This window comes from Leuciscus leuciscus (genome assembly GCF_965113295.1).
Source record: "Leuciscus leuciscus genome assembly, chromosome: 22".
Lineage (NCBI taxonomy): Eukaryota > Metazoa > Chordata > Actinopteri > Cypriniformes > Leuciscidae > Leuciscus > Leuciscus leuciscus.
The window spans coordinates 8,069,406-8,093,376 of record NC_138746.1 but is presented as its reverse complement, the minus strand read 5'-3'; the positions used below and the strand labels follow the sequence as shown (position 1 = coordinate 8,093,376).

The window sequence follows — 23,971 nt, the reverse complement described above, 5'->3', positions numbered from 1 at the left end:
CTTTTGTAACAATCCAGTGGTAGTGTACATTTATATTTATTTAATTTTAATAATTTTATTTAGTTAATCATTTCATTTAATAGTTTACCAAAAAACAAAAAATCAACAACAAGATTTTCAGTTTCAGTTTGAGATTCTCTGAAACAAGATATTCAGTACCATCATGTACTATTTGTCACGCTGCATGCATTTGTCTTTTAGGCAAACCATTTGAAACAGTAGACAGGGCTTAACGGTACGTCTTCATTGTTCAGTGCCAAACTGGTGGATTTGGTCTGATGCCAGTGGTCACTGTGGAAATATAGATGTAAAGTCTTACCCACACATCACAACCGTTGGCATGGTCACAAAATAGGGAGAAACTGAATTGCTGTCATGGTTGCAGCAGATGGTGGTAGAAGTTAAACTGCCTTTAGAAGCTGATTTTGCATTGTCTCAGCATGGCATGAGCTCTTTGTTCTCCTTCAAGGAATGCGTTTCATTATGGAGAATATTGGAGCTGATTTGTAATTGGTGATTTAACTTTTAACTGCTGCTTCTCATTTCCTTGCTTCGCTGCATGAGACTTGATGTTTTTGTAGTTCAATTAAAATGCAGCAGTGTTTCTGACTGCTTAACGGGATTTCACCAAGTGGGAAGTTTTTCTGATCAACATCCTTGTTGGTCTTAGATAGAAATTCCTATTAACCAATCAAATTTCAGTGTTTGGATTAGACTCCAACAACATTTTTATCAACCCATTATTTCATTCCATTTGCCATCTGATGATTATTGCACACATAAAATGGATAGCATTTTCTTGATCTGGCAAGCTCATAGGATTTGACAACATCCAGGAGTTAAAGGCTTTATTTTATTTGTTTGTTTGTTTATACAGTCCACCATAGTATGTCATAAAAGTTTTGTTTTCAACATACTTAATACAGTGAACACTTATGATGATGATCGTTGGATTTGCCAAAGTAGGTGACATCAAAGGCGGAACATTTATGAGATTTATAAATGTATAAGATATTCATTAAAAAATAGAAATAGTGGGTCTCATTCATGAAACATTCGTAAATATACGAGTAAATATGTGAGTGATTTGCGCGTAAAGAGACATTCCCGAAAATTCTTCTCCTGATTCACAAATACTTCGTAAACGTCAGATTTGATAGTGAAATGTGTGTGTGGGTTAATAAATTCCAATCAGTCGTAAATGGGACGCGCGTACACGTTCATTCCCTCAATTACCATAAATCCCGCCCATTAAAACCGACTGACAACTATATATGGGCATTATATTATGACACGAAACGAAGGATTTCATATGTCTTCTCAAAAGCGAATGAAGAAGATACATTTCTCAGATGCAGAAATTTAAGTTTTATTATCAGAAGTTCATTCAAAACGCCACATTTTATTTTCAAGCGTACATAGTGGCGTATCAGGTCCTAAAAAAAAAGATTGCTTTAGGTAAAAATGCTTGGCAGATGCAGTTAATGGAGTTTCATCTGTTAATCGAACAGTCCCAGAAGTGAAAAGAAAATGGTTCGACATGAAGCTTGACTGCAACACTTGTGACTTGCGGACTTAAAAATGAATAAACAGCTTGAATATAAAAAAATAAAAAAAGACTTGCGGATTTGTGTTCCGTTTGCAGATGCTATTACTGGCTCTCGTAATAAAAGTAAAAAGAAAACCCTTATGTAATTACTATATATAATATTTTTTCAAAATGCTGTGTAAATATGTACCCGATTAAGGTGAATTAAAATGCAGCCTTATTAATGAGCAAAACGTTCGGATGTTAAACGCACTATTTACGCGTGGCTGGGAGCAGGTGTAGATTTCTTTCGTACCAACTAACATTTGGAAAATACGAACATTTTAATGAATCCGAAAATTTACGCCAGAACCACTTTACACATGATTTACACAAAAATTCGTTCTGCTCGTGTTTCATGAATGAGACCCATTGTATTTAAATTCGGCCATGGTAATTTTTTTTCACACCTTTAGATTATGCTTTATTCACAAAAGTCGGCACTTTTTACCATGCTCAGTTAACATTGCACTATTACTGTCCACAGAAAATGGTTAAAATTGTAAGTTCACAGATTTTCAACCCGCTCTGTAATGTGACAATTTCGGTAGTATATGTAAATAAACAATGTTTACTCTTTCTCTGGGGCGAGAAATTCCTGTTTATTTGTCAGCAACAACTTTTGACAGCTCCAGGGCTTTCGTGAAAACTACAGATTGTACTTTTGCAATTGTGTATCCCCGCCCACGGACAGACGGATAAACAGAGGGTTATTAACAGAAAAGTCCATCAAACTATGTCTACTCTATAAGCATCATTATGGTAAAAATACTAAGGCAACAGCCTTCTTAAGTGTATGCGAAAGCATTTTTCTTCAGAGGATTGAGCAGAAGGTGCTCCACGTTCCTTTTTCTTCCTAATTAACTGATGGAATTAACTGATCTCGTTTCATCAGAAGTACAACTTCATTTTCTTCTGTAAAGCGGCTCTCCAGTGTGTTCATGTTTTAACTCACGGACGTCTGACCGCGACCGACTGAACAGGTCTAATGAACCAGAAAGGATTTCTGCGTGAAAGAAGGTGGAGCCTCCGCGCACACCTACCCATCACGTAATCGGCATTGACCAATGGTAGTTCTAATGTGTTTAGCAGCCGGAGCAAACTTTTCCGGGATGTTCTCTTTGGCAAGCTGTTTCGAAGTCCCAAAACGAACTCCAAACGAGCTTCGTTTCGGCCTGATTTTGTTCGAAATGACATCACATCAGTTCGTTCTTCGAAGTATATCGGAGCCTCTATCTCTTTAATGACAATTTATTTACAAGAGATATTTGTGTGCATTTTCTGTTCATCATAACAGTAGGAATTCATAAAATGATGATTAAATGTTTGGAGTATTGACTTCTTATTTCTTTTTTCCTCTGTGTCAGATTTGGATTAGTGGTTCTTTCCATCATGCCGGTGCTGGTGGACAGGCTTCAGCTTCAGAGAGTGTGAGCTCCACTGAACTGCGGGGATGAACATGCCATTGCACCAAATCTCTGTCATCCCTCGTGATGTCACTTCCTCCCGGGTGTCCAGCAGCGGGAAGGGAAAGGAAAAGGACAAACAGGTTTGTCTTCCACCTGATAGACATAGAAAAACAGGCAGCACTATTATCTGTGACCCTTAAACCTTCATCCTCATTGTGGCTGAAAGACAGTATCCTGTTTTCACAGTTCTGAACATTTAGTTTGCCCTCTCAGAACTCGACATGGAAAAGAATGGCGTTTAGAGACAAACCTTGTACGCACACATATTCCTCTGTCTGGGCTTTAAATGCTTGTTTCTGTGAACTCAATCTCAAGTACTGTTTATATTGTGCTTTCGTGGAACGCCCCAAATTTTGCAAACTCCTAACACAAATGGTAATAAGGGAAGTGGGCAAAGTAGAGGAAGTCGCACATACACGAGTGGGTGCTCTTTCCAGTAAGTAATGCAGATAGTAATCTTATGTGAATGTGTGAAATGTTATTAGTGAGGAGAACTATTAACCCTAAAACAGGCAAGTATATGGAACTCATATATCTCCTTTATATATTTTCTTTATAAAATTAATTTTATGGAATGGATATGATGGTTTCATGCCAGTGAGAGACTTTTGGAATCATTGGACGATTCTATGTTTCAAATATGGGGAAGCTCATCTCATCAGTATAATGAGAGATAAACTGGTCGATAAACTGAAGCCTGGACTGGTGTGATGTTGTCCAGCCTTGTGGCTCATGATATTTACGTATCTGAAAGGTATTTGGCACTAAGATTTGTTCTGAAAACTGAAGACTTATCTTACTGAGAAGTCTGAGTCATAAACACTTGGACCCAAAGGAATCTTAATATTTACCCTCATCATTTATCAGCTTGTGCAGCTGTGCCAGAAGCTCTTTAGCAGTGCTCTTTCGCCCTCTTCTAGCCCAGCGTTCTGTTTGAGCAAGGCTGGACGGTGACACTAATGAGTGTTGTTTCGTTGGTGGGCCTGAGACCGGTGGCCCATCAGCTGTTTGTTTGTCAGAGCCAGGCAGGAAACAGGAGACAGGCTGTTTTTATTCTCCTTTTTCTTTTTCTTTGGCTAAACGGCCTCAAGTGACTTAGGGTGCAGGAAGTCTGTTAAATTCTAAATGGCATAGTGTCAATCATCATTCCCAGACTACTTTTTAAGAATAACTTCAGCAAAGGCTCTGTATGTGTAAATTTATAGCGTTTGGCAGTTGAGTCTGACTTAGAGGCATTTTGATTATTTTTGTAATAGAGTTGCAGTCCTGCGTGCTCTGTCCAGGTCTTGGCAGTCTGTCAGATTGGTTTGTTGCAGTTTTATTTGCTGCCTCACTTTTTTGTGACAGGACCCTCACAAGTTTCTGCCTGACTGGCAGTGGCAAAGTGCCACCCATTATGTATGTTTCTTTTATTATGCATCTGTAGACTAAAGATGCTACTGCAGGCATTTAGGCAGGTGTTGTAGAGTCTATGAGTGAATATCATGAAGAACATATCCAGGTCAAATTGTTTTCTAAAATCAGAAGAAAATTTGTAATATTTATAATTCTATATAATAATATTAATTAATTTTAGTAATGTGTCTGAATATTTTAATTCTTTAATTCTTTAATTCAAATTTTTTTGTTTGTTTTATGTTTCTTTAATTATTATTCTCAGATACTCCATGTAATGTATGGGGCACATTGATATATGTGCAGTATACAATTTTACTACACACACACACACACACACACACACACACACACACACACACACACACACACACACACACACACACACACACACACACACACACACACACACACACACACACACACACACACACACACACACACACAGAAACACACATATATATATTAGTATTATTTATATACTATTATAGTATTTATTATTAAGAATGAGCTTTTTTATATTTTCAGGTTTCATTTTAGTTTAAGTAATTTTAGAACTTTTCAATTTTTTTTAATAGTTTTAGTTAAAGTTGTAGTTAACAATAACAACACTGGTGTATATAATATATTTTATATTAAACATATTAAAGTATATTATATATAAAATACAATATATGTTATATAAATTACAATTCTCATATTAAAATGAGCATAAATTAATAGCAGAATAATTTATTTTACAATTTATATATATATATATATATATATATATATATATAAAATATATATATATATATATATATATATATATATATATATATATATATACATACAGTATATTGGTAATAAGAATTGGGGTAGAAATGTTCTTAATTGTCATGAAAATAATATCACCATGCAAAACAGGTTTCATTTTCTTTATGCAAAATGTACTTTCCTATTTCTTTCTTTTGATTTTGGGCTGAAATATGATGGTCATGTTCCTGACAGGCTTCGTGAGACTCGCCCTATATCAGTCCTGACACTCAGTGTAGTTTATGAGGCTCTTTTGATTGATGTTGATTGGTCAGATGCATAGAGACGGTTGATGGGCCATTAAAATTATTCACCAAGACACGATAATCAAACCCCACATGAATTTAATGACCATAATCTTTCAAAGCTCCATCAGTGGATTATGCTGCGTTTAGTATGACCCTTTTATACATAAACACAAAATGTTTTTCAGCAGGTTTGAGGAGATATTTCTTAAATTGTGTTGCCTAATATAAATGATTATGTTTCCCTTCTTTCATTAATAATATCCTAGAATTGAGCTTCACACTAAATCTCTTGGAGTCTAGACAATTCTTTGCTCTTAACACCTAGAGTTTGTCTTTCATGCAGACTGAAGAGTTGGCACCAGCCACAGTATGGTTTACCTCTCGCTCAGCATACAGATCAGCTGGGAGGCGTATCGCCATTAGGAAAAGAAAGCACAGCCCATCTGCCTGTTGCAGACAACTCCTCCTCTGTGTCTCAGTGGAAAGAAACCCTCATTCCCACTGCTTTAGATTCAGCGCCAGCTGCCATTGCGGATGCAGTGCTGTTGAATGATCCGAAATGAACAAATGTCAGAAATATCAGGTACATAAAGCACGCTGTTATTTCTTTTGCTGGTACAATCTGTTCAACCTCACATCGATGTCATGTTGGTCCTCGCGTCTAAGGCTGTCAGTGACTGGTAAAATCTGCCACCATCTTTCTTAAATGGATGTCAGGAGGCATTAGTATATCTCAATGCCTTAAATACACCATTAACAGGCACAGATGGAGCCTGTAAGCTAGGGTCCTCGTTTTTGCCACTTTTATCGAGAGGGAGCCAGACTCAAACTTTGATTACCCACACTTAAAAGGGATAGTTCACCCTCATAGTCATAGCATTCCACAACTGTATGACTTTCTTTCTTCTACAGAAGACAAAAGAAGATATTTTGAAGAATGTTTCAACTGTTTTGGAGTTAATGGAGACCCCATTGATTTATATTGTATGTATCTTAGTATCTCTATTTGTATTCAACAGAAGAAAGAAAGTCATACAGGTTTGGAATGGTATGAGAGTAAATAATGACTTGTTTTAAATTTTGGACTAGATATTTGCATGTGCACTAAACATCAGGCCATGTCGCAGAATTACATTTTTTATTTATTTGATGAAGGTACACTACTATTCAAAAGTTTGGTCGGTTTAATGTTTTTGAAAGAAGTCTTTAATTCTCACCAAGTCTGCATTTATTCGATTAAAAATACAGTAAAAACAGTAATATTGTGAAATATTATCAACATTTTCAATATAATTTCCTATAATTCAATGTAATTTTCAAATTAGTCATCTGTCACATAATCCTTCAGAAATCATTCTAATATGCTAATTTGCTGCTCAATAAACATTTCTTATTATCACAGTTTAAAACAGTTGTGCTGCTTAATATTGCTGCTTATTATTTTTCATATTTAAATTTTTTTGTGAAATCTTGTGTGACATTATAAATGTCTTTACTGTCACTTTTCATCAGTTAAAAGCATTATTGCTAAATAAAAGTTTTTTTATTTTTTTTTATTTTTTTATTAATTACTTACCCCAAACTTTTGAACTGCAGAGTACACTTATAAAAATGTTTGGTTACACTTTATTTTAAGGTGTCATTGTTACAGTGTATATATACATGTAAGTACTGAGTAATATTAATTAACTACATGTACTTGCTATAATTTAGTAGTTCAGTTATTACAATGGTAAGTACATGTAACATATGTAACAAGGACACTATAAAATAAAGTGTTACCAAATGTTTTTATGAACGTATACCATGGTAATACCATAGTATTGTTTGAATCACCTCAGAGTCCAATGTAAATACCATCATATGTGATAATTATCCAGTTGTATAGTTTATATCAAAGTACCATGATATTACCATCCTACACAATCACTGTGATCAAACACTAACCCTAACCTCTGGACACAACAACTTTTTGGAAGCTGTGTGCTGTACAGCATGACACTTTCATGAGCAGCTGCTGTGCACAGTAATCTCTCATATAATAATCTGACAGACGTGAACAGAAGGAGACAGAAATTCGCCTGCCAATTTGGCATTAATGCAAACAACTGTATTTAACTGTGAAAAAATGCAAATTTGCCTGTTTTGCAAGTCTCGGTATTTTGAAAAGGCATTTTGTTACCCGGAGGGCAGGGAATCTGGCCAAACATTAACATGGCCATATTGTCCAAATCTGTCTTCACTAGAATGCTGTGGTTTGGAGGGGTTTTGGATGTTAATAATATGCTAATAAAGATCAGAGCCTAACAGCTCTGTAAAATAACATGAAGCCACCAGGATGCTTCGAGGGAAACGACAGGATTCTGAGGGAGCGACAGGATTTTAATGCCAGCGCTATCTTTGTAGGATGCTTTTAAGCTTCGTCAACACTCTAATCTCCTCGAGAGAGACCTAGGTGCCATGTGATTGCTAGAGCAACTTGTTTGTGTCAGTGTTTGACATTTGCTGTGATATCAGCATAACTCAGAATGTGGTGTTTAGTGCGGCTTCAGAGTAAACTGTCAAATCTGGAATTTTCTTTGAATCAAGCGAACTGCACGCTTGACTGGAATGCTTATTTTCCAACATCCAAAGTCTAAAAAAGCTGTAAAGTTGTAAATAGAGTACATTGTATAATAAAATACTATTTCAGTCTTTCTACTTCAAAAATGTAGTTTAATTCAATGTTACTTGCCATTTCTTTGTAATTAATTGTAAAAAAAAAAAAAAAAAAATATATAAACAACATTTAATTGTAAAAAAAAAAATATATATATTGTTGGTTTAACTTAAAAAAGTAAGTAACCTGGTTGCTTTAAAAGTTTGAGTTCATTGAAATAAATAAAATTGAGTTAATACAATGAAGGAGATTGGTTTAATGAACAGAAACTCAAATATTATGTTATCTGAACAAAAGTATCTAAGTTGATTTGACAAAAGAAAAAATATTCTGATAACAAATCATGATTTTTTTTTAATTTTTAAAAATGTTTTTACAGTGTAGCAATTTCTGAATGAAATGTGTTTCTACCAATTTGTTTTCAGTGTATGCAGGCTCCCTAACTTCCGGTGCAGGATCCTTCAGGGAAAGAGGATAACATTCCCATTTGAAGGACTGTTAAAGCGAAACTTGACCCAAAAAGCGAAAATTGTTGTCAATTACTCACCCTCATGTTGTTCCAAACCCATAATACTTTTACAAAAGAAGATATTTTTAATGAAACCTGTGAGATTTCTGTCCATCCATTGAAAGTCCACACAATCATAAATGCGGTGCTTCAAAAAGTTCATAAAGAGATCGTAAAATCGCATATTAATTGAGCAGTTTAATCATATGAAGAGAGATCACTTGATATGATGAACATATTTAATTTAGGCTTTTATTCAAATATAAACATTGACCACCGCACACACATAGATCTCATCATACAGAAGCTCAGCCGTACTTGCTTGACGTGCAAGAGCAAACACCTCATTGGTTCCTGTGCATGAACTCTAAAAAAACATGAAATGCAAGAAAAACATTCTTACTGCCTTTACAGACAGGATAAGTTGAGATAGACAGGAAACTATTGGAAAGAGAGACAGGGAATGATTGAATTTGCATTCTGTAAAACGAAGACTCTTTCACGCATCATTAATGAGCTCTACCCACAATGCTATGGCTGTGATTAAAAAAGCTTTTATTTTTGACCATTTACATTTAACTTAGGATGGGAAAAGAGGATGAAACCGAAACATCCATTGATTTTACCACACTTCCCAGATTGCGGGCTCCTTCTCGTAATTTTGACATAGCTCTCATGATTGTGTCTATGAGCAGAGAAACTGACATCTGAACGCACACTGCTGGAGGGCTCAGTCTTTCTGGCCCTCATAGTTCACATCGTTCAGAATATTCTCCCACTTTCAGCACAGCCTCCGGAGGAAACCTTCAGATGTTGCATGTTGCCTTAGATAAAACAGGTGGAGGTTGTGCTTTCAGAGTATTTTTTAACCTAGGGCAGGGAGCATTCGAACTGTGTAAACCCGTGGGAGGATGAAAGCACATTTGGTGTGCTAATTATATTCAGTGATTTAGATGATGGCATGTTTGTTAATTAGAAAATTAAAGTAGCCTTCATGGAACTAGCTAAGTGCACAATTAGGCTCTGTTCCAAAGCCCAGTGAGCTAGCATGAAACAGCATGAAGAAATATTGGGTAAATTGTCCATTTATCATTAGATTAAACCATGGGGTGCCCAATCCTGTTCCTGGAGATCTACCTTTGCACCCCTGGATTAAACCATTTTAATCAATAAAAAGTGACTATAACGTTCAAATTTTCGGGTCGGTACAATTTTTTTTAATGTTTTTGAAAGAATCTATAATGCTCACACAGGCTGCAGTTATTTGATCAAAAATACAGTTAAACAGTAATATTGCGAAATATAATTAAAATAACAGTTTTCCACTTGACCATATTTAATTTATTCCTGTGATGCAAAGCTGCATTTTCAGCATCATGACTCCAGTCTTCAGTGTCACATGATCCTTCAGAAATCATTCTAATATGCTGATCAGAAGCTCAAGAAATTTCAGTTCAATTCACATTTATTTGTATAGCGCTTTTCACAATACACATGGTTTCAAAGCAGCTTTACAGAAAATACAATAAAGAGTAAGTTGTTATCAGATGCGACTGTGTCAAAGTAATGTCCATAATGTCAGAAATATATAGTTCTAAGATAATACAAATCATTTAGTTAGCTAACATGTATTCATTTAGGCAGAAACAATGAGCTCAGCTATTATTACAAGTGATCTTAATGATTACAGTATATGGGAAATTTGGTGGTTTTGTATGTTATTAATATTTTTGTGGAAACTTATACACTTTTTTCAGGATTCAGTGAATAGAAGGTTGAACAAAAACAGCATTTATTTGAAATATAAATCTCGTTTGACATAATAAATGTCTGTACTGTCACTTTTGATCAATTTAATACATCCTTGCTGATGACAGTAATCATGTCTTTAAAAAAAGACTGACAACAAACTTTTAAATGGTGGTGTGACATTTCTCTTGCTTCATCGGCCATCTTGAATTTTTACTTTGTACTTGTTTTTTTCACTGTTTTGGAAAAGAAAATTCCTTACTGATATGTTTGTGTTCTGAATATTGTCAAACTCTTTTTGGTTGGCGATTTGCTCATCCTTGGGGATAATTGGGACAAAAAAAAACTGTAATTATTTTACAGTGTTAGTACATAACATTCCCTCATGTTCCCAATATAATCACTTGAGATTTCTGATGTTGAAAAACATAATTAACTTGTAATGAAGTAAACCCTCTTGGCTCCAAGCCTCTTGGCAGTGAATTATTACAACAAAATGACTTTAAATATAGGTTGTTAAAGGTTTATTACAGAAGTGGTAGTTTTGCCTTTCATTCATTTGGTGATTGTCTTGCAACACTGAAAGTGAGAATTTTGTGAGATGGTGAAAAATATTTCCCATCATGTCTGAGAGGCTAAAGAAGGACTGCCAGTCATGCAAAATCAAAACTATTCATTTGGTCTGTGTTGTCAGGCCCGATTGAGCTTGATGACATCACTGAGGCAGTCAGACAGCAGGGGTTTCTGAAATAAACCACATGTGCATTGTACCCTGTATTTTTCCCAGGCATCCTAAAGAAATGAAGTGTGAAAATACCAATGTTGTTGTCAGCATGACTTGTCTGTGTTGTCCATCATTCTGTTGGCGAGTTGCTGCATTGCTGGTGTTTCTTTCTTTCTCACACTCCCTTACTTTTACTCTTTTTCCTCCCTTATTTTCGTGGTGATGTGGGCTGAGATGATAATACCCCTTAATTAACCCCAAAGCATAATTTTCTCTGTCTCCTGCTTTTAACTCGTGTTAATGTGAGATGTGGCGTTGACTCCTGTTGCACTGCCTCAGTCCTAGTGTCATATTGCCAGGTATTTGGCTAAAAGTCATCGTAGCAGGTTAGGGTTAGGGTTTGGGTTAGGGTTCGGGTTAAGGTTAGGGGATATTTTCTGGCCAAAAACCAACCACTTAAGGCGCTTTTCCACTACACAGTACCAGCTCGACTCGGCTCGCCTCGCCTCGACTCGACTCGGCTTTGTTTGGTTTTCCACTGTGTAAAAGTTGTACCTGTACCTGCTTCCAGGTACTTTTTTTCGTACCACCTCCGGCGAGGTTCTAAGCGAGCTGAGGCGATACTAAAATGTGACGTGAAAACACGACAGACTGCTGATTGGTCAGAGAGAATCGTCACTATTCACTGCGTCATCATTGCACGCGCCAGACGGAGTATCCTGAATAAAAAACAGCAAAAACAAAAACATCCAAAAACAGCATACACTCGATTTCCTCCATTGTCCTGTGTGTGTGGGTAGCGGGTGTGTGTCGCGTAGAAGATTAAGTCACGGCAGTTTCCTGCGGCGTCGCTATGACGACCAGGTACTATTGTGGAGGTACTATCTGCAATGGAAAACGGAGCGAAAAGCGAGCCGAGGCGAGTCGAGTCGAGTCGAGCTGGTACTGGTAATGGAAAAGCGCCATTAGACATGTTGTTATGTTCAGAGTTATCTGAAATAGACTATTCAAATTCATTGTACTTACATTAGGAATGCACTGATAATAAAAATTCTACCACTTCAAAGTCTAAATTAAAAATAAATTTCTAAAAACTAGAAACTATCATATGAATGTATTTGCTTTCAGATTTGTATGTAGTCTTAACTCTTTAGTTATATTGAAATATTTCATAAAAAAAATATGAATAATTTTATTAACAAAATATGAAAAATGCTATTTCAATGATACAAGTGAATTTAGGCATCTTAACAGTATTATGCGCAGAATGAAAATTAATGTTAATTTTTCGATTTTCTAAAGATTATATTAACAGTGTTAGTGTTTTTAAAGATTAACTTTTACGTGAGTGTTAGATGAGAGCAAAGGTAATGTTAATGTAAAAGAATTTAGCATATGCAATTATATATTAGTATTAATCAGTAATAATTGTATAATTATATTATCAAATTAATACAATTAAAATATTAATTATAAAATAAAAATATAGAAACAAACTACATATCAAAATTTGTGTGTTTAAATTATGTAATTATTATATTTTTATAATAACTTATATTTAATTTTATTATCTTTACAATATGCTATTATATTTTAATTATTCATAATTATTTATTTAATTTAAATATTGAATTATTGAATCAGTAAAACATATATCAGTATCGGACGATAACTGATATGAAACCGATATATATCATGCATCCCTAACTTCATTGCCTGAAAGTTGCATAAAGTCTGTCAATCAGAGATCAATGAACTTTTTGCAGTCCTTGTGCTTGCTTTCTCAGGCTGAGACTAATTCAGTCCTGGCCTAGCTGATGTCAGGAGTCTGAGATAAGACAGCCAGTCCTGTCCAATCTCTCGCAGCTCAGGCAACCCTCCAGCTCTGGCTCTAAAAAAAATGCATTTTGTGCTTTCTTTTCCACCCTGGCTAAGCAAGCACAGTTTCACGGGCATCTCCGAGTGGCGCCTAATTAACAGTGACACGTTGATTGCCGTTTTTTTAGACTCCCACGACCTAGCTGATTTGCTCACTCGGAACTCAATTGCTGTGTTTCTGAATGCTGTTTAAGAGGGACTCTGCCAAGACAGGGGAAGAAGGAGACGCTTTTAGACGCCCCCTGCCTCTCTGCCATCTTCAAACACTTGCCTCTGAGAGAGTGTGCCTCGGAGGTCCATCATTTTCCCAGCGTATAACTATGATTATTCGATCTAATTGAGAAGATTAGGGTCGTTTTAAGAGTCTCGCATACGTAAATGTTGCAGTGTCAACTGTTCACAGATACAGATAGCCCTCCTACTGAACAGTTATATAACTTCATGGCAGAACATACCTATTTTATTCTTCAACTTTTAATCTGACTTCCATAAAAATTATGCTTTCGATAATGACTTCTTGTCCATTCTCTCCATTAAGCTTGATCTTACGCCCTGAAGAACGGTTATTTGTCCTTAGCTGCCTATTTATCAGCATCACAACATATTAGACATGACTGAACATAGTTTCTCTGCACTGCCTGTTTTTATCAAGAAACAGTTTATTCTGTAATTTAATTTAATTGAATTTGTTACTTTGAAACTCTTGTGAAATCACAATGGTTGCTATTTATGTCCTCTGGACGTGATGCTGGGTTAGAACACTATGGATGGCAGTCAAAATTTGATCTGTGCTCAGTTTGTGCCTTTTCAGTCTGATTGTAGGTTTGCTGCAGGTCCAGGACTTTTAAGCAAAAGAAAATGTCAGCAGGGATGACTATACCAGTATCAATTTAATATGCAATCTTATCTAGACTTATCACAATTCTGTATGCATATACGTTACGGTCAGAATTTTTGGATCAGTAAGATTTTTTTTTTTTTTTAAAGAAATGAATACTTTAAGGGCCCTGTTTTAACGATCTAAGCGCATGGTCTAAAGCACACAGCACAAGTTCACTTAGGGCGTGTCCGAATCCAATTTTGCTAGTTTAACGATGGGAAAAATGGTCGGCGCTCCAGGCGCATGGTCTAAAAGGGTTATTTTTATGAGTAATGGGTGTGTTTTGGGATTTACATGCGTTAAACCAATCAGAGTCTGATCTCCCATTCCCTTTAAATGCTCGCGCCATGGCAGATTCGCTATTTGCATGACGGAATTTGATAGTGGAAAGACCGAATGCGTCTCCAGAGCGCAAACGGAACTGCTCGTGCGCAAGGTAATAGTGCGCAAGCAGACCATCTACGGGACAAGCCGGATTCCACCATATCATTTACATTGTAATCCTTTTATTTTAAATATTTGGCATGTTTGTGCGCTGCTGTGCGTCCCTGTGTGTTTAATAAGCAGAGTGTACGCGCGTTGTGGACCCGTCTATAGGCGCACATTACTAACGTGCTCATTAAATAACAAAAAAAATATTGCGCCTCTGCACCATTGAACAACTGAAACCTGGTCTAAAGTCAGTCTATTTCTGTTGCCTCAAAATAGCAACGAGCCAACAATGTGCCAGAACACACCTCGTTTGCAGACCAGCACGCCCATTGGCGCACAAATGGGCATTTGCTATTTAAACAACGTGGCGCAGGACGTGAAAATGATAACTGCGTCGGACTTAAACTAGCAAAAAACACTTGCGTTGCACTTGGCGCTGCATTGCGCCAGATGTAAGATAGGGCCCTAAATCAGCAAGGACACATCAAATGAATCCAAATTGACAGTAAAGACATTTATAATGTATTAAAAGATTTCTATTTCAAATAAATGATGTTCTTTTGAATGTTCTATTCATCAAAGAATACTGGAAAAAGTATTTTCATCATTGATAATAATAAGAAATGTTTCTTGAGCACCAAATCAGCATATTAAAAGGATTTCTGGAGGATCATGTGACACTGAAGACTAAACATTTAGATTTTGCCATCACAGGAATAAATTACATTTTCAAATACATTCAAATGGAAAACAGTTATTTTAAATTGTAATAACATTTCACAATATTACTGTAAATATTTACTGTGTAAATATGTTAATGAGGGAGTTTTGAATTTGTTTTGCCATGTCTCCCTCATGCTAAATATTCTCATCTGTTATTCAATGATATTGTAGTATTCGTTCTTCAAATCCACATAATCCTGAGTGTGTCTCTTGCTGGATCAGGACAGTTGATTAAAAACTTCTGTTTGCTTCGGGAGGCTGGTGTGTTGTCATGAAGAAAGAGGGAGTGGGAAGGTGCGGGAGAGAGATAAAGAAAGAAATGAGAAGAAGGCAGACAGACATTAACAGCTTCAGACACGTGACTTTGGTGGTTGCTGGAGTAAAAAAAGGTGTGAATTTTTACCCCCTTGAAGTCAGCATGAAATGGCACCTTTCTTTACGAGGATCAAAAGTTCAACTTTAAACTTTTTTTGTTCAAAATGAACAACATTGATATAGTGAGTCAATACATCATCAATCTTTCTTCTAAAACGTGTTTCCAAAACGTTGATGGTAAGCCTATTATAAGTTTATATTTTAGACCGGGTGGACTGGTTTTCATTGGAAATTGCATAGATACGTCACTCACCCATGTGTGTCTCGTCATATGCGTCAGATACTTGACGCGTGTATGGTGTGGCAGTGGCATAAGTTGGCTGTCACAACAAACGTGTCAAAGGTTGATACGGAGCAGCTAAATCTCAAACCTGATAATCACCTGTTTAAAAAAAAAGCAAAACAGAGGAGAGTCTGTTGGAAAAAAGAGAAAGCGATAGAGCTCGTAATAAAACAAGAATCAACATGGAGATGGAGAATTGAGGGATTTGAAAAGCGACACTTTTTTTGTAACTCAAATAAGGTATTTTATTGAACACAATAAGTTGTCATATGTAGCTCTCTAACAGAGTTCATTGTAAAGCATTATCTATTGTGTGAAGGCTCATTTCATTATGGTTGTTGTAGCACTGTGCTGGGAATTATTTTCAAGGAAGTACCGTTTCTATTAATGGGCAAAGTTACAGTAATGTCTTCAGATAGTCAGCTTGAGATCATTTCCACCTAAACTGATTATATCTCTTAAGCCTAGTTGTGAATGTTTTATGAGCAGTAGTATAATCTCTTTTTTTAGTTATGAGAAAGAAACATACTCATCCGCACAGTCACGCAGAGCCGATGCACACCCAAAACAATGTTCTTCCAGAAAAGGTTTTTAATGCTAGAGGGCCAAAAGTTACATAGTGAACCTTTAAAAAAGGAATATTGTTCATCAAATTATGTCACTAGCATACTAATATGACTGAAAGACTGATTTGTGTTTAAACATTCGTGTTTTCCCAGTTATAATTGCTTTAGACAAAAAAAAAAGGACATTCAGTTAACCAAATGTTGGTACTTGATTTTAGTAATTGGGAACAGTCTGGATGATGAAAAGTGGGCGTCACATAGCAGAATGGAGTCGGATGGTTGGAAAATAGAGGGATTCATGGCCAAGCTTTTTTACAATGTGTTTTTATAATGTACACACACACACACACACACACACACACACACACACACACACACACACACACACACACACACACACACACACACACACACACACACACACACACACACAGTTACAATGCTCGGGACTCAGGTGCATTCAGTGAATTCAGGATTAGTGCATAATTTGTAAGGACATTAATAGATGATACTTTACAGTAGTATTTTATAGGGTTTACCATAGTTGTTTTTGTTTCATTTAAAATTGATCCCCCCGTGCTCATTACTGCTCCTCTGAAGCAGTTTGGATACTCGCTGCTTTTCCCCTTAGAAAGCAACTGCCATAGAAATGAAGGGTTTGTGTGTCTGGTAAATTGGGTGAACCGGGCTGTGATGCACATGCTGCAAGGTCTCCACATGAGAAATGACAGCAATCAGGATGTTACAGTCCACTCTGCACATAAATGCAGTAATGGACAAAGCTGCTGCCAGGCCTGAGAAGTATGAATGTTTCAAAATATCATTTTGGAAGTCGAAATATATCAATTTAGGAGCAAGAATTATGCATTGCAGTGGAGAACTGAATTACCATGGCAACCACTTCCATATCTGTCACATAAATTCTTTGGAAAATGGTTCACCAGAATAATAAAACAGCTTATTTTTCTCTCACGTTATCAAGTGGCCAGACAAATCTGAAATTTATTGTGAAGAAAGTGTTGTACTTGCAACACAGTTTGCAATAATAACTTTATCGTCCGATACTGATATATGTTTTACTGATTCAATAATTCAATATTTAAATTAAATAAATAATTATTAATAATTAAAATATAATAGCATATTGTAAAGATAATAAAATTAAATAGAAGTTATTATAAAAAGCTTGTACTAAGCAAGCTTACTTAAACATTGCACTGGTGTTTGGGTGGATGCCAATGAGTTGCTGTGTGGTTGCTATGGTGTTCTTTGCGGTTGCTAGGTGGTTGCTTATCAAAAGAGCCTTCTGGTCTCTTAATATGGTCTGGGTCTTCTTCTTCAATGTAAATCTATAGGATTTTTTGAGCAGTTTAATCGGTTTTGTTAACCAGATGAATTAGAAAAATAATATCACACATCTCCTTACACATGTACATAGAATAAGTGGTGCAGGATGAGCTATTCACCGAAAGTCTGAAGTCTGAGTTTGGTGAATGTAGCTTGATAGCTGGAGCTTTAATACAAATCTTTTGATGTAACTATCTGAGATTTTTGGCAGTGTTATTTTCAACGCAGGCTCATGGGAAAAACATGCCCGTGGTGACATTATGTTGCTTTATGCATGTTTCGCAACACTTTAAAACTGAAATGTCCAGCGCATTTAGTTTTTTCCAAGACAGATGAACGTAAAGTTGTTGTAAGTATCATGGCATTTGGTAAATTAAATGTCTGGTGAGAGGCACTAAAAGGTTAATGCTCATGTTTGAAAATATGTCCCACCTAAACCATTCCCTTAACCTAACCTTTAGTGTTATCAAAAGCAAATGTGATATAAAGTGCAATGCTGTACCAGGTGGGTTACCGAACAAGTTAACTATGTCAAAAAGCCACACATATGGAGATGGTTATGTGATGCAAATGTCAAAATGTTTCGTTTATAAAACAGACACTATGGTAAAAGTGTTTTGAGGTCAAATCATAGTGTTGTGCAAGGATTTTCCCCCATAATCATAATTTGCTTGAAAAGGAATAAAAGTGGTTGCCGTTTTAGTTCCTCTAGTGTTTATTTTAGCTGTAAAATGTAGTGAATTTGATACATTATAGAATTTTTGCAAAAATGTAGGTTGAGGCACGTTTTCCAATGTTGGTTATTTTACTATTATTTATACATTATAGTATGTATTAAAGGTTTGAACTAGCTTTTGTTTTTTATATTTTCAGTTTTCAAGTTCTAGTAATTTTGTTGTTTTTGTCATTTTTATTAGTTTTTTTCATTTCTACTTAACATAAATGTTTTATTTCAGTTTTAATTTGAGTAATTTTAACATTTAAACTTAAATTTATTTCAGTTAGTTTCTAATTTTCAAGTTTTTGATTTATTTTGCTTTCCATCTAATAATTATATTTTATTTCATCTTAATTTCAATTACCAAAAACAATTTTTTATTAGTTTTTATTAACAACACTGAAAATGTGTATCATCCGCTACAGGAAAACCGTAAGTTTGATCAGTTAGAAAATATACAGCACACTGAACAGGCTGAAAGCTCTAGGATTTTACATTTTAAAATATTGGTCTCGGTGTAGGAATTTTGAAAACGCTTACAATAACAGTATGTTGAGTTTGTCTTGTGAGCATAATTACCTTCAGGTTCTTGTTGGAACTATTAGGCTTGAGACTCTGAGCTCTCTTACTTTCTAATTTCCATTCTGAATATGCAGACAGATTCTTCTAAAAGGATTTCTGTTAACGTCATAATGCAAAAGTGCAGCACAGTCTGAAAGCTCTGATAAGCAGTGTGGAACAAATGAAACTGAGGCTGACTAAAGAAGAGCTTTCAGAAAGATGTTAGAGCCAATGCATAAAGTAGAATGTATTAGACCCAAACACAGGCACTCAGAGAATAGTGTCCTGGAAAAACTTTCATGCTTAATTTTTTTCTCCTCACAATCTCCAATGCACTTTGAAGTAAAACATGTAACTGGGCAGCAGCTATCACAGTGTTTCCTGGCATCACTTGGACCCTGCTGTGGCGTTTTAGGACAGCAGACACATTGTAAGGTTTAGTGCATGATGATGACATGACCAATTATTTTAGTGGAAGGCCCTTGAGAATATGCATGAAAAAGATTGAACTTTGAGACTGTATGAATGATAATGCAAACCCTGCAATGATATTTTAAATATTGATGCATTGCGCAAGCAACATCTTCAACATTATGTCTTTCAGATTTCTACTGAATCAGTTATGTGATGATTATCAAAGCTATTGTTGACCTGAGAACTGAAATCACTGCCCTTTTATCTTTTTTTATACCATTCTAAACCATACACAAATCACTGCGTACGTGAGTTGTTTGCCAAACCCGACATGTACCAGGAGGAGACGCATTCCTGAATTTTGAGTTATGAAAGGAAGACATCTTTATTCTAGTCTCTTGTCTGGCTGCCTACAGTTCTCTGTCTGCACCAATCGCTATTCAACCGAGACAAGACAATGGAAGTCCTTCACAGCTTGCTCGAACAAGATTAGCAAAAGGACTAACCACCCAGAGGATGCCAGTGCGTGTCATTAGGAAAACATCACAATCTGCTCTGGCTCTTGATCGAGATTGTTTAAAAATCTAATAGGAGTGCTGAATTAGAAGTGCTGTTTGCAGAAAGGAAAAGGCAGGAAAGTATAGGTACAGTTATGGATGGGTTGCAACAAGGTGTTGCACTTCTCTAAGGTAAGGGCATTGGACATGGAGTAAAATTAAAACAAAGTTACCGCAGGTCTCATGTAGGGAGGGGCCCTGAATGCGACTTCAACCGAGGAGGAACCCTGAACCAATAATATTTAATAATAATAATAATAATTTGTTACATTTATATAGCGCTTTTTCTGAGACCTCAAAGCGCTTTACATAGAAGTGGGGAATCTCCTCAACCACCACCAATGTGCAGCATCCACTTGGATGATGCGACGGCAGCCATATTGCGGCAGAACGCTCACCACACACAAGCTTACTGGTGGAGAGGAGACAGTGATGAAGCCAATCAGTATATGAGGATGATTAGGAGGCCATGATGGACAGAGGCCAAGGGGCAAATTTGGCCAGGATGCCGGGGTTACACCCCTACTCTTTTTCGAAGGACATCCTGGGATTTTTAATGACCACAGAGAGTCAGGACCTCGGTTTAACGTCTCATCCGAAGGACGGGTACACAGAATCACCCACAATCCCTAGCGATGCCCCTGCTCTCAGGCCTGGTAACCTCTTAACTGACTTCTTGACATAATGCTATGGTCTCGATCCAACTGTCCGTGAGCAGTGGTACAAAAACGAGGAAGCACAAAAGTTTAGTTGACAAATAAACAGGGAAATCTGGTTGCTGGTAACATGGAGGAAGAGTACATATTGTTAATTTACATCTATAAACCGATATAACAATAAAAAGTAGGGGTGGGAATCTCTAGGCGCCTCACGAATCGATTCGATTAATCTCGATTGCCATTCAGACGGCTGCAATGCGATGATAAAACCCTTATCGATGCATCTTGATGTATCTTTTTTTTTCTCAATACATGATTTCTTTTTTTCTCACTATGTGACTACTTTGTACTTTCAAAGCAAAGTATTTATAATGATCTATAATGAATTTACTTCCAAAAACTGGTTGAAAAACAGCAAACTTGTCCTTTTAAATATTCAGAGCAATGTTCAATAAATTGCACAAAAGGCAGTTGCAGTGAAGCGCACAACTAAAGGAGTAGATAACAAAAACTCTTTAATGAAAAGTTTTTGATTAGTCAAAAAAGGGAACACGCAGGAGAATCTCCAAAAAATATAACTCTCAACCAAACATTGATGATACCGGACAAAGGAAGAGAATAAAACTCATGGCTTAAATACACAGGGAACTTAATAAAGGTGAACAGCCAGGGAAACAGAACACAGTGAAAACAGTCAAAACTGCCTATACTGTACATTACAATTACATTTGTAAAGCATAAAACACATTATTTTAATACTGTAAAAAGCTGTACTATGGGGAATGCAACATTTCCATCAATTGGTCCAAAACTCACGGTGGCTCTGAGCCATCAGGTCTTTCTTATTATTGAGGTGTGTTTGTGCATGGCATCAGTCACGTGCCTCAGAGACAACAGCTCAAACCAGACAGACCAGGAGAGCTGTTTCATAATGGCTGTGAGGCGTAAACCTGTCATTGAAAGAGGGGGTGTGAGTGCACATGTTAGAATGGATTGTCCATGGGGGGCCATGATGAACCTCCTGCTGCGACGGAGAACAATTTGTGTTCCATGAAGTCACACGCAAGATTCTCAGCTCAGCCTTTATGGCTAATCAGGCACGTGCACAGATAGACCTCAAGTGGTGCTCAAGCACCTGCCCTTCTGTGACTAGATAAGTGATACTAGATAAGTATTTTTATGACTAGTTAAGTGCCCTTTTCTAAGTCATAAGGGCATTTTTTTGAATACTTTAGTTTTATTTAAATTTGACCCATGGCATCAATTCTCAATTACTTGTGTGCCCAAAAAACGACATGAAGATCTAACTGTGCGAGACCGCATGAGCCGTCTTTCCCTCCCCCTCTACATCCCTCATCACAGCCACCGCGCAAATAAAGCACAGCAGCATTCACTGGTGACAGCCAGCTAGGAACCATAGTGTTTACCCTAAGTTTCGCTTTGTTTGTCTCTGCTGTCAAATTAAACCACTGTTAAAATATCTACATAGAGGCAGCCTAACTAGGCAATAGTCATACATAAGCTTTACAACAAAAAGCAAATCTGACGTTGGTGTAAAATAGTGTCGTGCTGGGTAGAAAATGGCACCAAATAAGAAAAAAAATAAGCAAAATTCAAGATTTGAATTTATGAAATTTTTATAATGAATCATTCTAGAATGTTTGGGAATTAAAAAAAATCTAAAAAAGGACTTACTCTGAAGACTTTGAGTATGAATAATATAATTTTTATTTTTAATATTATTAAACATATATACACAAAATATGACAATAATACTACTTGACTTTAAAATAAAAATCATTTAATAAAATAAATAAATAATGGTTACATTTTATTTTAAGGTGTCACAGTGTAATTATATATTTAAGTACTGAGTAATTTTAATCAACTACATGTACTTGCGGCGTAGCTACGTTGTAGGCTGTGTGTAACGCGCATACCCTTCAACATACCCTGACGCGCACCTCTCCAAAAATGTAACAACGCGTCAATTCTACGCGGACCGCAAGCGCTGTGATTGGTCTGCTAGAACCCCTCCCTCGGGTTTCACATGCTCCCTCACGACGCAGAAGTATAAATGAAAACCAACGCGTTGCCTTCAGCCTAGAGGCTCTGGCGTAGGTCTGACGTATAAATCAGCCTTTAGTTGCATGTAATTATGCATAATTTATTGTTATTACTATGGTAACTACATGTAACATATGTAACAAGGACACTGTAAAATAAAGTGTTACCAAAATAATTTATTTTATAGTACAACTGTAAAGTTACAATACTAATGTTTATGCTTAAATTTTTTTCATTTTCAAACATTAAACTATTGAGCTTTTATTTTGGCGGTTGGCCTGCAAAAAATTAAATGCACTTCAGGTTTAGAGATAAACCTGCCTACTCTCTAAACCTTCAAACTGTGTTTATTTATCAAGCGAATCAAGCCGCTCTGAGACTCTGAAACACTGTGAGCTGCACGCGTGTAAATGAACACAGTGCTCCTGCTAATATTGTTGCTTGTTTATATTAATATTCTGTTCATTAAAGTCACATCAAAGGCATCAAGTTTTCATCCATATTGCAATAATGATTTTATTTCAATATCATGCAGCCATATTACTAAATGCAAAGCAACATTTTCGCAAATTCCTAGAGCATCTGAAACTCTAAACAGAATGCTTTCATAAACACCTTTCATTTGCACGACTTATCTTCACAGTTTAAACATCTGGGATGTGTTTAGGTGGGACGCACCTGCACTGTGCTGAGGTCAGTCGTTTGCTGCGCCCCAATGGGAGTTGAAGGGTGAAGACAGCTGCTTGAGTCTGCAGTCATATGTCAAGTGGCTGAAATCAGCGCCAAGATCAATAGATGAAGGCACGCCAGAGTTTACGCCATAAAGAAAAAATGAGTTCTAGAGAATGTGACGATCATTCATATCCTGATAAGTTACTGAGAAGTTTGTCATTCACTGAAATGTTGTTTCTTCATCTAAGGGAGGATATGGTTTGATAAGAAGATTTTTTTTTTTTTTTTGAGATATTTATATACCAACAATTATAATGCTAATGCATGTGTTCCTCAGCAGTATTACAGTATTTTAATATGCTTGGTCTTAATTCAAATGTATGTGTAATGGTCACCAGCTTGAGTGCCCTTGAGAGCCACCAGAGGGCACTCCACAACAGACTATTGTCATTCCCTCACAAACTACATCTCCCATAATTCTCTGCCTGGATTCATTAGCACTCATTGTTTTCACCGGTATCTCATCTTCTTGTTGCTCACTCTATATAAGCCTGGTTCTTTCTGTCATTCCCTGCAAAGTCTTGTTTAGTGTCACCCTGCAATTCCAAGCATTCTCCTGGTTTTCTTTATCTTGGTTTTCGATGTTCTTTCCGGTTTTCTTGGTTTCCTCTGTTTTTGCCTGTGCCCCTTTGACCCTGTTATTG

General features: G+C 36.4%; 1 protein-coding gene across 4 annotated transcripts in view; it reads left to right on the top strand.

The window, feature by feature from the left end:
* marchf8 (membrane-associated ring finger (C3HC4) 8) overlaps positions 1–23,971 on the top strand; it is a 103,360-nt gene that overhangs the window by 23,011 nt on the left and 56,378 nt on the right. For all 4 annotated transcript variants that reach the window (XM_082154019.1, XM_082154017.1, XM_082154015.1 and 1 more), the window contains exon 2: positions 2,956–3,137. In XM_082154019.1, the coding sequence (XP_082010145.1) occupies positions 3,042–3,137 (96 nt within the window). In that variant the 5' untranslated portion in view covers positions 2,956–3,041. The remainder of the gene's footprint in view (positions 1–2,955; positions 3,138–23,971) is intronic.